Here is a 17134-nt window from a genome sequence, read left to right on the forward strand (position 1 = left end):
GGTTGATGTTTTTTCCTAAAAATAAATGTATTTTCTAAATATTCTTTATTTTTCTTTATCCCCACTTCTAAAATATCTCATCCCCATATCTAAAATATAGGATCTATCCGGACTATAATATAGCAATAGTATAGTACTTATTTTTGTAGAGAAATATTTTCCATTGAAATAAGTTTTCTATAAAAATAAAATTGTTTATAAATTAAAATGGGTAAAAAAGGAAAAATTGGAAAACAAAGAAAAGATAAATTTTATCAATTAGCAAAGGAAACGGGTAAATATTCTAAAATATTATTTTATAAAAAAAATAAAAATAACCTTATTCATTTAATGAATATTTTAACATTAAATTTTAAATTATGATATATTTTCAAAATTATATTATTATTGATAATATATGATATAAAACTAGTTTTTTAATAAATTATATTTTATAGGTTATAGATCACGTGCTGCTTTCAAATTGATTCAACTGAATCGGAAATTTGAATTTTTACAAAAATCTCGAGTATGTATAGATTTATGTGCAGCTCCTGGAGGATGGATGCAAGTTGCTCGGCAGAATATGCCAGTATCTTCCATAGTAATAGGTGTAGATTTGTTTCCTATAAAACCCATTCCAGGATGTATCAGTTTGATAGAAGATATTACAACAGATAAATGTCGTGTATCAATAACACGTGAATTAAAAACTTGGAAAGCTGATGTTGTATTACATGATGGAGCACCAAATGTAGGTAAAAATTGGCTTCATGATGCATATCAACAAATTGTTTTAACTTTAAGTGCTCTTAAAATGGCAACACATTTTTTGCGATCTGGTGGTTGGTTTATTACAAAAGTCTTTCGTTCTAAAGATTATCATCCACTGATTTGGGTATTAAAACAATTATTTAAAAAGGTATATAATTTTTTTTATTTCAAAAATAATTTTTATTATATTAATATTTTGTATATTTTATTTGTGTATTTTGTTTAAGGTACATGCAACTAAACCACAAGCATCACGTACAGAATCTGCTGAAATTTTTGTTGTTTGTCAATATTATATTGCACCAGATAAATTAGATCCTAAATTTTTAGATCCAAAATATGTTTTTTCTGAATTAGAGATAGAACCTACAAATAAATTGAATATATTTAATCCTACAAAAAAAAAGGATAAAGTAGAAGGTTATCCAGAAAATGATTATACTTTATATCATAAACTATCTGTTAAAGATTTTATAGCACATGAAAATGTTGTGGAAGCATTGCAGAATACTTCTGAAATCGTTTTTGATGATGAGATAATAACTAATCATGAAAAAACAACTAAGGAAATTAAGGAATGTTGTAAAGATATTAAAGTATTAGGTAAAAAGGATTTACGAAATTTAATTAATTGGTGGAAGATAATAAAGGAATCTCTGAAAGAAAAAGAACCAATAGATGAAAATACACAAAATTTGCTTGATGAAACGGTAGAAACGGCACCTATGAGTCAAGAAGAATTGGAAGATATAGAAGATGAACAAATTAGAAAACAAATTGAAGAACTTAAAGAAAATGAAGCTAGAGATCTTAAACGAAAGAAAAAAAAAGCCAATAAACAGAGACAAAAATTAAATGAACGACTTAATTTAAAAATGATACATAAAGGAAATGAAGGACCTATATTGGAAGGAGATGATATGTTTAGTTTGAAAGAAATTAAAACACATCAACAGTTAGAAAATATAATGGATCAAGATCCTAATATACTAGCAGAAAGTGATATAGATTCAGATACAGAACAAAAAAAAACAAAAAGAATAATATATAAAAAAGATAAAGGACATTTAGATAGTTCAGGTTTATATTATAAATCAGAAGATAGTGAACCAGATGATTCAGATGATGTTTCGGATAATGATTCAGATAGTAATAAATCAGATTTAGGTATTTTATTCATTATTTAAATGTATAACTTTTTCTATTTTATATTTATAAAATTATTAATATTTTTATGTAATCATACAATTAAATTTTAGGTTTAAATGAATCTGATGATGAAAATATTAAAAACATTAAAAAAAAAAATAATACTGAAGAAGATTTAGAGAATCCTTTATTAACTGATTTAGATCATAGAGACAAAAAAACTAAAAGGATTCATAAAGCAGAATTATGGTTTGAAAAGGATATATTTAAAAATTTAGAAGATGAAAAAGATGAAGATTTTGAATTGGATAAAATGGTCGAGGAATATAGAAAGAAAGGTGGTCATATTATAGGAGAAGACATTTCTGCAGATAGTGATAAAGAAAATAAAATAAAAAATCATAAAAATATAAAAGATGATGATGAAAATAATAATGATCTTAATAATGATGATTCAGATTCTGATTATGACGTGAATAAAATGATGAAGAAATCTAAAAAAAATGAAATTAGTGACAAAAATAATTCTCAAACAATAAGTGAGTATATTGTATGGATATTATATAAAATTTATTTAATAAATAAAATTAATAATAAAATTTATTTAATAAATAAAAGATTTAATGTAACTATTTTTGTAATATATAGATAGTAAATTAAAGAAAAGGAAACATTTATCAGAAGAAGATTTAGCATTGGGGTCATTGTTAATCCAGAGTAAAAAAACTCGAAGGGACTTAATAGATTCAGCTTGGAATAGATATGCATTTAATGATGAAAAATTACCAGATTGGTTTATGCAAGATGAAGAAAAACACATGAAAAATGTAATACCAGTACCAAATGAACTTGTTAACGAATATAAAAAACGTGTTGAAGATTTAAATATTAGACCAATTAAAAAAGTAATAGAAGCAAAGGCAAGAAAAAAGCGTAGAGCGTTACGTAAATTAGAAAAAGCAAAAAAAAAAGTGGAATCAATAATGGATAATACTGATATTAGTAATAAAGAAAAAGCAAAACAAATACAAACGTAAGCATGAATTTTTATTTAAAAAATTTTATATATTTTTAATGTATTTATGCATATATATGAAATTATATATTTATGCATGCATATGAAATTAATTATTTGTGATCTTCTATTTTTGTAGTTTATATAAGAAAGCTTATAAAGAGCCAAAAAAAGATGTTACTTATGTAGTCATGAAAAAACATATGACACAAAAGAAAACGAAAAGACCACCTGGCGTTAAAGGACGTTATAAACTGGTTGATCCGAGAATGAAAAAAGATTTACGTGCAACAAAAGCAAAAGAAAAAACTAAAAAACGTGGAAAAAAGAATCATGGTAAACCATCTCAAGGAAAACCTAAAAATCATAAGGGAAAAAAATTAAAGTAATTTAATTTAATTTTTTTGTTTTATTCTCATATAAAATGATCATATATTAGTGATTTTCATTTATCTATTGAAACTTCAATAGATCAAGATTCAATAGATTTATCTATTGAAACTTCAATATTCAATTGCATTAAAAATAGGAAACTAAGTAATAAATTATCTACTTGAATACATGATAGATATTATTTTTCTTGAAATTTTAATATTGTATTTTGTACATAAATATGCATTGTGTACATAATTTACATAATTATTATTATTATTATTATTATAAATAAATAATAAATTGAATATTTAAAAACTCAAGTATTTGAAAATTGCACTTTGTGATCAAAAATTGCAATGTATTTTGATATATAAAAATTGAATAAAAAAATATATATATTGAAATTTATTTATATTTTTATATAAAAATATTAAATAAATAATTATTTGTTTTATAAATTTATACATTTTTATTTAGTTTTGATATATCAAAATATATTATAATTTTAAAATCACAAATTGTAATTTTCAAACAATCGAGTTTTTAAATATTCAATTTATATAATTAATTAGACATTTTACATATTTTATATTTCATAAAATACTTCCAAAAAATTTTATATATAAATTTATATATCCGGATTTTGTAATTGTTATGAAAAAAATCTATTAAAATAATAAAAAGTAAAAAAGTACAAATAAAAATATTTGTTTTAAAATGACTTTAATGTAATTTATAAAATCATATAGCATGCGAAAAATAAATAATATAAATAATATAAATAAATTTTATATCCACTTGTCCAACTATGTGAAAACTCCTACTATGATCGACTTGATATTATACTTCCCTCTCATCTTTTTTGTTTTTTGTTATTAACTTCCTTCCTGGTGTATTCCATGCATCGAACATCTGATGCAATCATAGCTGCGTAGTGTCGGGACGCTGTGGTCGATGTCAAGGACAAGGCCGATGGCATTTAGAAAGATCGTTTTACATCGTCGTTGCAATGAAAGTAGTCGATGAAACTTTTTTTGGCTCGCTGCCAAAAATCTCATCATCGTTCTCATCGGCTTCATCATGGTATATTTTTACAAATATGTTTCTACATTTATATGATATGATTTACGAATCTTCTATTATGTTCTTATTTTTTTTTATTTTATATTATTCAAAAGTTTTTTGTTATCTAAGCATTTGTTTTAATTGGCAGAAAATACCAATTATAATATAATTAATACAAAGGCAATCTATTGCAACGATTGATGTCAAGACCGAGTTTACTGATATGTAAATTTCATAATACGATGAAATACAATATCTTTGGTACAAAAAAATAAATATATTGAAAGTTAATGAATTTTAATCGTATATTTTTGAATTTATGTAAAAGTTTTTTAATATTTCTTCTATAGTTAATGATTTTATTATTTTCATTAAAATAAATGTTGTTGTTATTTCGAAGAAAAAATAATTGTTAATTTTATTTTAAAGGATACCGATCTCGAGATGTGATTATATTCACTCGTTTTAATTTATTTAACCGCAAATCAGGTTTGTATTTGGCGTCAAACACTTGTAGATGCTGTAACGATGTTCAAAATTTTAACAATATATTGGCGCCAATGCTGATGATTTTCATATTTTTAATATTTTCGATTTTTATACATAACATATAAGTATATTTTTATCATGTATATATTTCATTTTGATTAATGTTATACAAATAATATTTTTATTCTAATTTATTAAAAATGTAAAATATCATGTATAAATCTAGTAAAATTATTAATTTATATTATGAAATAATATTTTAATTACATATATTTAAATATGTATATTATCGATTTTTTTTATTGAGTTATTTAAAAATTATTTATAAGATATGAAGGTTGAATTTGGTAAATTCCAAAGCCTTGAACTGATCTAATGGCTTTTAACTTGAATTAAAATTATGATGAGAAATTGCACCAGAAATACTCACAATTGAGAAATAGACTACATAGCAAATGAAAAACATGCTTGTTAAAACATTTTTTTGATAATATTAGAAGTTTAATATGTTTTAATAATCAATAACAATATATGATTTCAACAATTTTAAATATTGATAAAATAATTTTGTTTTTTTGTGAATTTTGTTTCATAATCTTTTTTGTTTCAGAAATATAAACAATGAATAATTGATGTATGTTACTCGGTCAAGTTTCCTGACTTAGACTCTTTTATGAAAGGCCATCGGTATCTGTGTTCTTTACGCGGTTGGCGCTTACGTCAAGGGCGACCTCGACTTTCCACCGTCTCTAATCTGTACGAGAATCATTTGCGAGACAAGCATTTCATTTCCACAGTATGTAACATTAGATATAAGTATTAAGATTTTGTAATCTCTTTACAACCATATTGACCACATTTTTTTTCTTTTATAGATTGCACAGTTATTAGTTAATTTATTAAATATATTATGTTAGAATCTTTTCAATTGATTATTTATTGTTACTTGAATAATTCACAAAATAAGTTCGACAGATATAACTTCTATTTTTTATTTTAAATTGAAAATTAAAAAAACTTTTCTCTGATTTTGTTTATATTAAAATTGATGAATTATCATAGTTATCTTAGAAAATTTTATTTTATTTTTGCCTTATTATTAAAATATGTGTTATCTTGAAACAAAGAATTTATTAACATTTAAAAAAATTATTTTATTAATTAAATATAAATGATCATTCAAAATTAATTAATGAATTCTTTAGTTACTTACCATATCAAATCTTGAATAATCATTTATATATAATATAAACAAAATACATAGTTAGAATTTAATTGTGTCCAATGGATAAAAAATCTTTTCATTATATATGTTTATATATTCATTATTTTGAAAGATACGTTGAAATTTTCTTGTAATCTTTATTTTATTTTCATTGTTTTCGTATATAACCTTAAATCACAAAACTAAAAAATAAAAATGGAATAAATAACATTGAATGAAAACGAAATATAGTGTTGATAATAAAAATATTGAATATATGAATCAAAATGAAATAAGTAAATGCAAAAAGTTAGATCGAAATATAAAAAAAGATAGTCAAGTTATGGAAGTAGTGGGGGTAGATGCAGCGAGACAAGGGCTGACGCGCGGTAATTGAGAATCGTTAACGCGTCCTCGAGAGAGATTGAGCGACTGGATTTTGCTAGGTCCTCTTTTACTCTCCGCAGCCGTTACCATCAGCTTGTCTCCCTCTTTTCGTCTCGGCTTCCTAGCCACTATGCTGATGACCTTCAACCGTTCAAGAGGGGATGGACCTCGTTGGCTAGCGGGCCGAGGTATAAGGTCAAGGTTGCTGTAGTCGGTGTGCACGGGATATGCGACCTCCAAATGCATCGAGCGAGATGCGTGCGCAATTGACGCATGCGCACCATGAGCCGGCTTGTCGTGCGTCGCAGCGTGTCGCGCAAGTCATTGCCAAGGTCTTCTCTGGTCACGGGCAAACCGTTATAAGTAGCGATGGGCACGAACTGAAATGTAATTTTTAGACTGTATTATTAAAGATCTATGTATATCATTAGATGCTTTTAGGATGTTATTAATTTAAATATTGACGATTTTAAAAAATTATGAATCTGCATTGAATAATTTACATCCTACATGATGTTGAAATCTTCTATGAATGAAATTATTAAAAGAACATAGTAAGTACCGGATATTTATTTTCATATTATTTTCAATTAACATATTAGATAGCGATACATTTTTTATGCAATGGTATATCTATACACTAAAATATGGAAGGAAGAAAGGGAATACGTGATAATAGGAAGAATATTTGAAAAATTAACGTTAACCGTTGAGAGTGGCCATCTTGAAATTTGTATTGCATTTGTATTTCTTTAACACGTTATATATTCAATTTGTTTCGATTTGATATTAGATTATGAGAATTTCGGTTCCATCGCTAGTCATAAGTTGCCGGTTGAGACTGATGCAAGGTCGTCGACGATTGTTTCAGGGTAAGCTGAACTATTAACGCCTACCCCATTAAAAGTTTTTCTTGTATGTATTGTAACATGAATTTAAAAAAGTAATAGATAGGATTAAGTTATTGATTATTGATTAATATAAAAAAAATTGTAATTATAAGACATAAAAATAAATGAATATAAATATAAACAAATATATACAAATGTATTTTCTAATTTCTTATTATTTTTCTTTCTATTATATATTTAATTTGAATAATAATTATTTATAATTGATTTATTGTTTCCTTGGTTTCAGAAAAAGAAAAACTAATTGTAAATATCATTTTGTATTAAGAAAAAGAACATTGTATTGAAAGAAACAATCAGGAAAAAATCCAAATATTTTTATTTGAGATTTCTAATAGAAATATCTATAGAAAGATTTTCTTTAATCTACAATATAAAGCAACGAAGTATCAAATTTTTATAAGTTTTTTCGCGAAGGAATCTACTTCTAATTCTAGGTAAAAATTAAAGATATTAGATTTTAGTTTTAAAGATATTATGATCTCTCTTCTGATAAAATTTAAATGGATATTTATATTTTTGCAACATATTCCTTTAATAATAAACTTAATAAACTTGTGTAAATTTCTTGTCCATAAGAAATGAAAGAAATATTACTTTTTATTTTTTTTTTTTTTCATAGAAGTTTCATTGAAATTTATTTGAGATAAAATATGATTTTAATTATAAAATTTTAATTTTATTTATTTACATTTTTTAAATTAAAAAATGTTGCAAAAAGAAAATAAATTCACTAATTCGAATTATTCATTTAAATTATTATTATTAATTTTATTGAATAAATTTGAATATTTTCGATTTTTGCTTTTTTTTTTTTTTAACTTATAGCGAAAGGAAATCATGAAAGGAGTAAACGCGCGCGTCGCGACGCCTGCGTCACGACATCCGACGTATATCCATGGCCAAGGTCCTCCCCGGTCACGGGCAATCCGTTATACGTAGCCGGGAGCCAACACTTGCTCGAGGTCGTCCATGACTATCTTATTCGCCTCAAGGTTCGGAAAAAGTTGATCTCTATAGGCAGATCCACCTAATATGCTGTGAAAATATACAATATTAAGTAAAGATGAACATTATTTTTATATAAATGAATTTAGCTTGAAATATTTAAGAGAAAAACTTTATATTTTAAAGACAAAAAAAAAAATCAATTAGAATGGAATATTTAATTTGCATATAAATTATGAAATTAAATCTTTTAAATTCAGTTGAATTTAGATGGAAAATAATTTTGTAATCATTTCAAATAAATATTTATTTGAAATGACTTATAATTATATGAATAACTTATAATTACTCTTATATTATTCTTATTTACTTTATTTTATTTAATTTATATCAAATTTTTAGATTCTAATTGATTATTAATATTATTAATCATATCTGATAAATTGTACTTATTTTAATTATAATATTATCATTCTATATAACTTTTACATCTTATTGCTGCAAATTTTTGAAAATTAAATTTTATTAATGTGAATTATTAATTTGAAAATTTTATGAATATTACATAAACTTTTTCAGTACTAAAAAAAAAAAATATATAAATTTTTGATCTAATTTCAACAGGTGATATCTCTATTCTTTCTTATTTGATTAGATTGTGATCAATTTTCGATTTAACAATTGTTATAAATTTTTCATTAATGAATTAAAAAATCTAGCAATATTTTCTTTATGTCCAGAATTAAAAATCAAAATTATGTTCTATATATATATATATATATATTGATTATTATAATGTTTTATCATAAATCATTTCCTATTATATCATATATTTATCCTTACAAAATATTTAAATTTATACTCCTTCAATTTTTAGAATATACTTTTCTCGAAATTCAATTTCTGAATGAATTATAAGATGCAAGATCGGAAAGACCTTGCAGTACGCCTAAAAGTAGTAAATTCTTCGTTACGTCCTTAGATTTCCGATTATTTTCTTCCCTTCCTGGAACGTATTACCGGTATCCATCCTTTTCTCACGATGGAAAAGGGGTTTGGGAGTTGATATTGGGCCATCCGGGGCGGCAAGTTCAAGGTTGCCACGTCCGGGCCACGTCCGGACATGCTAACCCAAATACGATTACGGTCTGAGTACAGTGGAGAGCCGAGACAACAAACTCGAGATCTAGTTGGAGTTTGCTAGGCCAATGGGACAAGAATCTAGCCCAATTCCTCTTCTCAGAATTACTTTTCTAAGTGGACACGCGGTTTCCCGCAATGCTTAAAAGATTTTGCATAACGTTCCATCATCAACGCTATTAATACATTAATTTTTTAATCATATAGAGTAAAACTGGAATATCTTTTCGTTCACAGCAATTCCATGTTCCAAATTCCAAATTTCATATGTCCTCTCTTTTTATCCTTTCTTTTTTCTTCCAAAGATTTGTTTATTTTTCATCAACATCTTTCTGAATAAATGTTTCAATCTGTTTATCCACTGTATTTCAATTATCTTTGTAATTATAAAAATGAAGTTATCAATTCGATTTAAATTCTAAGACAGAAACTTTTAACTGTGGTCCCGCTATTGATTGCAATTCATGCAATTGCATCATATCTATGAAAGAACAATAATACGTAGTAGCTGGAAACCGTTTATTTCATGCCGATTACCTTGAACAACGTATTCCTATGCATTATATATACAATTTCAGTTTTGTTAACTAGCGAAATCATCTAACGCGATACGTCGTTATGGCGGATGAAACGATCGATGAGAAATATTAAACATGAACTCATTAATCGATTATACTCGAATTAGATTTAATTTCTAAATAAATAAAAATTAAATTAAAATTTGCAATTAATAGTTTTGATTTTTCTGCAGATTTATTGGCGAGTGTATTTCATAATTACGATGTTTATAATCGTAATTTTGCACAATGTTGATACGTTATGAAGATACAATACTCGACGAATTTTACTCGCATCATCACTGTACATAGTCACGAGAGGATTATCGCCTCGTAATAATGTCACCTGGACGTCTCATTAACGAAACGCCCACCGAATACACGATTCTTGGAAAAAAAGCGAGAAAATATCCTTGTTTATCATTGTTTGAATAGGCATCTCATGTCTCACTGCAAATACATGCATTATACTTGTATCATCATCCACACACGTAATAATAATTAGTGCTGATCATTTGGATGACAAATCAGAATTGGAGAATTTTTCATTATATGGTACATTGGAGACGAAAGAAAACAGGTAGTATAATATATATTTATATAATCATCAATAAATCTTAATAGGATAAATATATATCGATTCATTCATGATTTATTAATCATTATTGTAGATTTGATAATTAGTTTGCTAAAAAAAAAAAAAAAACCTGAAATCATTTTGTCCTGAAATCAAAATATGGTTCATCGACTGGAAATACGGAGTTTGGAAGTGGTTTTCGATTAAAATAGCCAAGTGATTGATCAGGAAATCGTCTCGTAGAACATAAAGTTTGCCCGCAAATTTCCTTTCCGGAAATCATTTGATTCGCCCACCATCCGGCCAGCGTTTCATGTTTCACCTCGAAGCTGGAAAAATATATTCGCCCTCTTTTCCTATTTTCCGCGTGGGACGTGCATTCAAGCGCGGTAACCTTGAACTTCATCCGCCTTTTCATCTCTCTCTTTCTTTCTTTCTATTTTTTCCTCTCCTTTTAAGCGCGATCTTTCTCCCTTCTTTACCGACAACGTTCCGTCTTTTTTTTTTCTTTTCCTCTCTTCTATCTCGTCTCTTTTCTCTCCCTCTCTCTTCCTCTCTCTTTTCCCTTCCCCTCTCTCTTTCCTGTTTTCTATAAACAACTTTTCTATTTTTCTCCTCTCTCTTATCTCTCTATCAACGTGCTCCGTTTCCTCTCCCCCACCCTCTCTCGTATAATTCACTGACGTCACGGTTATCGACCCGAAATCCCGAGGCTTGGTCCGTGCTTCTGTATTTCAATACACGTGAAACATTTGCACGTGTACGTTTCCTCGGATACGTTCTTTCATTTAATGCGTATGAATTACACGCACAGTTTTCGTTATTGTATCTCGCGGAGAAAATTCGCAATGAATTAACGAATCAATCAATTCATTAACGCGGTTCGTTAGTTTCTTTTAGAATTTTCAAAATTTCGTTTCACGATTCGATAATGAATTTAACATGATTGATACGTGAAATAAATATTAGCTCTGGTTATAATAAAATTCTTAATCGTTAGTTTATATTTTAAAATCTATATTTTTGTTCTGGAAAATAGAATTTTCGAATTTAACATAATTGTTTTTTTTTTATAAATATAATTTTTTCTTTTCTGCCATTCACGACACGAATAAAATTCATATCCATTAATTAAAGAACGTCCGATGAAATGATTTGTACAATAAAATTTTATAATAAAACTTTATCTTTCTATTAATAAAAAAAACTTGAGTTACATTAATCAATTATTTCGATTTTGTTTTATAATTTGCAACTACTAATAAGAAATATCTTTTTTCTGATTTGAATAATTGAACGTGGTAACAGAGAGATTATATCAGAGATTATGTCATCTATTTTTCCATTCTTTTATACCTACTTATTCACGTAAATGACAAAATTGTATCCCTACGTCCTTCAACACAACTCCTCCGTCTATCCCGTCTATTTATATCTTACCGTGACTATTCTATAGTTGCCAAAGCAATTCATTTATGACCTTTGTGTCCAAGATATAGACTAACCATTGTATGCTTGTAGGTGATTCATCGAGGCAGCTGGATTTTGGAGCACCTTCTACGTCGCGTTATGAGCGACTTTTGTTGACGTACGTGCCATAACCGGCCGTGCATTTATGCTCCATCAAGACGTCACGTCCTCGTGACCCGTGCTCAGTTGTGTGCACGTCGATATATATATATATATGTTTATGTATACACGCTGTATCGAGAAATACGTCAAGGGCACGACCGCAGAGTCGAAGATTCACGATGGAAAATCACGTAATGGAAAAAAAAGGAAAAATCAAGTAAGTAAGTAATCATACGTTTCTACAGTTGTGGCTTTATCATTGAAATTCAGAGTAATTATTTCCTAGATCTCCGCTTTGCTTCTAAATTTCGTACAACCTTAGCGTTCCAGTTCGACTTGATCCTCGATTTAAATGGTCTTAGCGAATTAATCTTCAATTTGTTGCTACGAAATAATAGCTACGTGACTGTTTAAGCTTATCATCTATTACTTAGAATTTAAATCCAACGAGTAAGAGAACAAATATTATATTTATTCTTAATCTATTTTTTAAAAAAATTAATAGTAATTGATATTTTTTCTTTTTATGACGAGGTTATACAATATTATCAATTTCTATTATTTATAAACAAGCCACGAATCCAACAATTTCCAGATATACGTTAAAATCGGAATATCAAGGATAATCAGGTAATTTTCCATATATCGTTACATCGATAAGTATCGTGTTTACACTCTCCTCTTTTCGAGTTTTTATCCCGATTATCGCAGGAAATTCCGTTTTCGATCGTTACGAATGGAGGCATGGACAACCTTCGCCAAGTAACAAAGGAAAGATAACGAATAATAGCGGTAATACACGGTGGATCGTAAGGACGTTCTCAATCGTTCATTAAGAGAGACTCTTGGTTGGTTTTGACCGAGGAAAAAAAAGAAGAAGAACAGAATCTGCAGCAGCATTGTTGTGGTCCATTGTAACGTGGTGTAAGTCAGGTGGGACTATGTATATGTGTATATGTCCTTGACATCCGCGGCCTTGTCAAGAATTTTTCCGCATTCGATTGTTGTTCCAAGCACGCTCCGCGAACTGCAAATCGCTCGGGAAGAGGGGAAGGGGAGGGAGGACGAGTTACACGCGGAACGAGACGGAGAGATGGAAGCCGGAAGACTGGAAGAGGATGAGGAGATCGGTTGTTGAATGGCGGACGCGACTTCGACCTTCGCCGGTGTGCTACACGGTAGAAAATAAAGCAGAGATAGAACGCAGTAGAAAAGGTATATCATCGATTTTATTGGCTCTTATTGCGGCAGGGAAACGCATAGTTTGTTTTCGAATTTCGAAGCGTGTACGTGTCGATCGATCGATTTTTAGGATTACGTTTTAAAGTTGTTATACTTCGTCGTTCATTCGAACTGCGAAGTAGAGTAATACAAAGAAGAGACTGTGTCTCGTGCAAAAATAGAATTGTATTCCTTGATTTATATTTGTAATATCACAGCTGGAGTATTTTTAATTGTTTGAGTATAAATTATGAAAATTTAACGAACGATAGTTTAGATCCAGATTAAGATTCGATTGAAATTACCAGCTAGATTTGGACGGTTGTTAGTGGCCATTGTACACGGGGTGTATAATTTTTCAAAGAATCTAAGTAAAGGAACTTTGTCGTGGAGCCCGTCGTTAAACGTTTACAATCCTGACTTTCCTCTCATAATCGACTACACCTGAAATTGGGAAAACATCGGCCCCTTTCGACTATAGGGATAATTTATTGTCTCCCTCCTGTGAACCGTTACGGCGTTGAATGGTCTCGAACATTCGTCCCTGAAATCTCGTAATGGATTTCCAGGGGTCGAAGGGTAACCCCCTTGTATGATTTGCGACCTCCGTTGCTCCGTATTATTTCTTTGCCTGTATTCTCCTCTCTAAAAGAAACGCGCCGTGGCAAAAATATACATTCTTTTTTTTTTTTTTTCTTCTTTTTTTTTTTTTTCTTCTCCTCTTTAGACACGGCCAAAGGGAAACCTTGAACCGTCTCCTCTTTGTTACGTCGAATTTATTCCAAAGTTTCAGAATCGTTCCACTCTTTCTTTAGACGCTCTCTGAATCATTTCGAAAAGGCGCGTTATGAAATTTCGAAAAAAATGTTGTAAAAATATACCGATACTTCGTATCACGTTTCTTTTAACGCCCAATGTATCACGATCATTATTATCATTTCGAAATTGAAATTAGAAGATTTACAGACTCAAAGAAAAGAAAAATGATCGAGGCCTTCTCGAATTTAATGATTAAATAAAAATCGTGGCCCTTAAGAGCGTTCTTAACGCACCTCTGCCACGATCTTTCCAACAATGCCTCGTAAAATGTTCGATGCTCTCCCTCTCTCTGTTTCTCTCTCTCTCTGTCGTGTCACATTGTCGGTTTTAACTGCCGTCAACGACGACAATGACAAAGCGAGTGCAGACTCGATCGTTTAACGAAGGATTTTTGGACCACGTTCAATGGTAACGTGGATGGTCCTGGCCTCTCTTCTTCATGGTGTTTGCTGCCGTCTCGCCGTGTCTCCCGACGCGCGCGCCGTATCCCGGCGCTAAAATACATCGAGACGTATCCGTCGAAGGTCAACCTGTTATTTAGCCGGTATTAATAACCGGTGGTTACCACGCCACGGCCAGAATTTCGTATCTGTGAGACGTGTATCCGGGGGGGGGGGGGGGAACACGTTTGGGCATCGGAAATAGTTGGCTTCCTGAATGAAACGAACGAGCAGTCGTCATTCGGCTTGGTATACACACCAATGGCATATACGACTATCGAAAATGTCTATTATTAAGCGTGACTTCAAGGAAACTTGATCGTTTCCCTGAAAATCTAGCCACTTGTTATACCATTCGCTTCGTTGTGTATTTTATTCTATGTATTCTTTCCTCGTGCGACGTTACGAACGAGGGATTTATTAAAAATTACAGATTGGACAATCTTTTCTTTTCTTTCTTAAGAACGCTTTGAGGAGCTTTGAGCTTGTTTCTTTTTTCTTTGAAGATTGAAACATTTCGAGTTTAATCTTTTCTTAAGATTTAACTTAAAAAAAAAAAGAAACTTTTAACAATTGGTTTCATTTTCTTTCGAAGCGACATTGTACCGTGCTAAAAATATCACGTGATTCATCATGCGCTTTGCATATTCGTAAACCGTCGCGTGAATCTAATTCGCTAATTTGATCGATTTTTTTCTTTTTCGAAGCTACGAATGACATGTCATGATAATTAAGATACGAGAATAGGGAACGAATATCGTTTTTTTTTTACAACATCAATCGTTCTAGCAATCATTGGAAATATTAGTGTCGAGATGAAAAATTGTGCCATTCCAGTTACCCAAAGCCGGATTCGATTTCCGTGTGCGCGTCGCTGCGGTTATTGTTAGAACAACCAAGTTACGTGCTCGTTTACTCAAGTGGTTAATATATACCGGATTTAATATGTGAGCATGTGTGTGTGTGTGTGTAAAACAGAGGCCAAAGTGCACCTATGCCCGCGATTTGAGGCTAAAAACGGAGCCAAGGATATCGAGACGATAAGCAGGGATAGGGCTAATCCAAGCTCAATAACGTGACCGTTCTTTTGTTGACCAAGGACTGTCATCAATATTGAGATTGTTCTTTTAGCTCTTCGCTTTACGATTATGATAAATATTTTTTGACTAAACTGGATTAAATTGGATCCATTTACTGGATAATAGATTAATTTTTTTAAAAATTAAAAAAGGAAATGTGAAATTTTTCTTAAATACAAATTTGAGTTTTTTCATGGAAATATAATATAATTCATTCATTGTTTTGTTATAAAAAAATGTTAGGGAATAATTATAAATTAACAAAATAATGAGTGTAGAAAAATGGCCAAAATGTGCGAAGAATAAAATAAAATAAAATCGAAATCGAAAGTCTTTCTTATTTTTGCAAAAGAAAAAAAAAAAAAGAACTTTAAATCGATTGGTTTTAAAGATGAACGAGATTTTCCTTCTTCGCTTCACTTTTAACCAGTTTTATATAACGATCGCCTCGTTATTTGAACATCCTTGGTCAAGGCGAGGGTCGACCAAAGTAGTTCCAATGATTCGTCAAGGATCATCTTTATTCTAGAGAAAGCGACACTTTCTAGAGATGTTTACGAAAGTTATAAGGCATCAAGGGCAACATCTCGAAACCGAGGTTTCACCGCATGGTTCAACACAGGACCCTTTTGCGGTTATTTTATCCCAAATCTCGAATCGGTGCACGCTGTGAACGATTTGCATTTCAATTTTACTCCGTTAGAGAGAGCTTTTGTTTCTTTCTTCCGTAAAATTTGCCCGAAATTTTTCCTTTCTCTCGTGAAAAATCTCTTGCTCCATCGATAATATCAATGCGCATATTTATTGCAACTTTTTTCGTATTATTTCGTATACGACGTTTCTCGATCGATATTACAGAATTTAAATACAGCTTGTTAGAAGGATATTTTATCTGATTATAGATCGGTATGTTAGGTTAGCTTAACATTAATCAAATATCAAATTTATCCAAACAACTATTTTTACGTTTTTTATTTTCACATCAATAAAATTGCAACGACAAAATTACAGTAAAATTACTTTTAAAAAATAATACACGTTGTAAATAATATAATAAATAATAATATAATATATATAAATAATATAATAAATAATATAATGCTTTCGTACAAAATTTATTGTTGAATTATATCGAAGCAAATCGATTACATACGTATTTATTTATTTTCATTCACGTATAAACGTACAAGATACTTCCCAGTGTCGAACGGAATTACGGTGTGTATAAACATAACACGCGTGGCGAAGAACTAATTTATAGAGACGATTTGTACAGTCGGCTCGTAAACGCCATCGAGTAAGTATATCGATCTCGGAAGGAACGAATATAATTTTCGTCGCTCAATAATCGTACACATATATATATATATATATTTTACGATCCTCGTTTAAAGAAGACGACGCGTATTCGATTGAAATACAATCCGTCAAGT

At 29.5% G+C, this 17134-nt stretch overlaps 1 protein-coding gene and 3 long non-coding RNA genes across 8 annotated transcripts in view; 3 read left to right on the forward strand and 1 right to left on the reverse strand.

The window, feature by feature from the left end:
* Positions 1-62: 62 nt before the first annotated feature.
* Positions 63-3431, forward strand: LOC107963983 (pre-rRNA processing protein FTSJ3). Its single transcript, XM_016915041.2, has 6 exons — positions 63-274; positions 438-901; positions 981-1920; positions 2013-2441; positions 2551-2935; positions 3057-3431. The coding sequence occupies exons 1-6, from the start codon at positions 208-210 to the stop codon at positions 3304-3306; spliced, it is 2535 nt and encodes an 844-aa protein (XP_016770530.1). The 5' UTR covers positions 63-207; the 3' UTR covers positions 3307-3431.
* A 1698-nt stretch (positions 3432-5129) lies between these two features.
* On the forward strand, positions 5130-7617 carry LOC107965218. Of its 3 annotated transcripts, none has more exons than XR_003305728.1 (3): positions 5130-5642; positions 6518-6991; positions 7092-7309. It is a non-coding gene; the product is annotated as an uncharacterized LOC107965218 (long non-coding RNA). The 3 variants fall into 3 exon arrangements; XR_003305727.1 differs by lacking the exon at positions 5130-5642 and adding an exon at positions 7578-7617 and having other exon boundaries at positions 6166-6991; XR_003305729.1 differs by lacking the exon at positions 5130-5642 and having other exon boundaries at positions 6167-6991; positions 7231-7309.
* A 30-nt stretch (positions 7618-7647) lies between these two features.
* Positions 7648-17134, forward strand: part of LOC408348 — a 64882-nt gene continuing 55395 nt past the window's right edge. For all 3 annotated transcript variants that reach the window (XR_001704781.2, XR_003305650.1, XR_003305651.1), the window contains exons 1-6: positions 7648-7785; positions 8177-8343; positions 12092-12359; positions 12429-12592; positions 12677-12772; positions 12854-13357. This is a non-coding gene — a long non-coding RNA (uncharacterized LOC408348). The remainder of the gene's footprint in view (positions 7786-8176; positions 8344-12091; positions 12360-12428; positions 12593-12676; positions 12773-12853; positions 13358-17134) is intronic.
* The window catches only part of LOC102656336, a 38304-nt gene continuing 29323 nt past the window's right edge, over positions 8154-17134 (reverse strand). The window contains exon 2 of the long non-coding RNA XR_001704786.2: positions 8154-8386. This is a non-coding gene — a long non-coding RNA (uncharacterized LOC102656336). The remainder of the gene's footprint in view (positions 8387-17134) is intronic.

Source organism: Apis mellifera, linkage group LG11, assembly GCF_003254395.2.
Source record: "Apis mellifera strain DH4 linkage group LG11, Amel_HAv3.1, whole genome shotgun sequence".
Classification (NCBI taxonomy): Eukaryota; Metazoa; Arthropoda; class Insecta; order Hymenoptera; family Apidae; genus Apis; species Apis mellifera.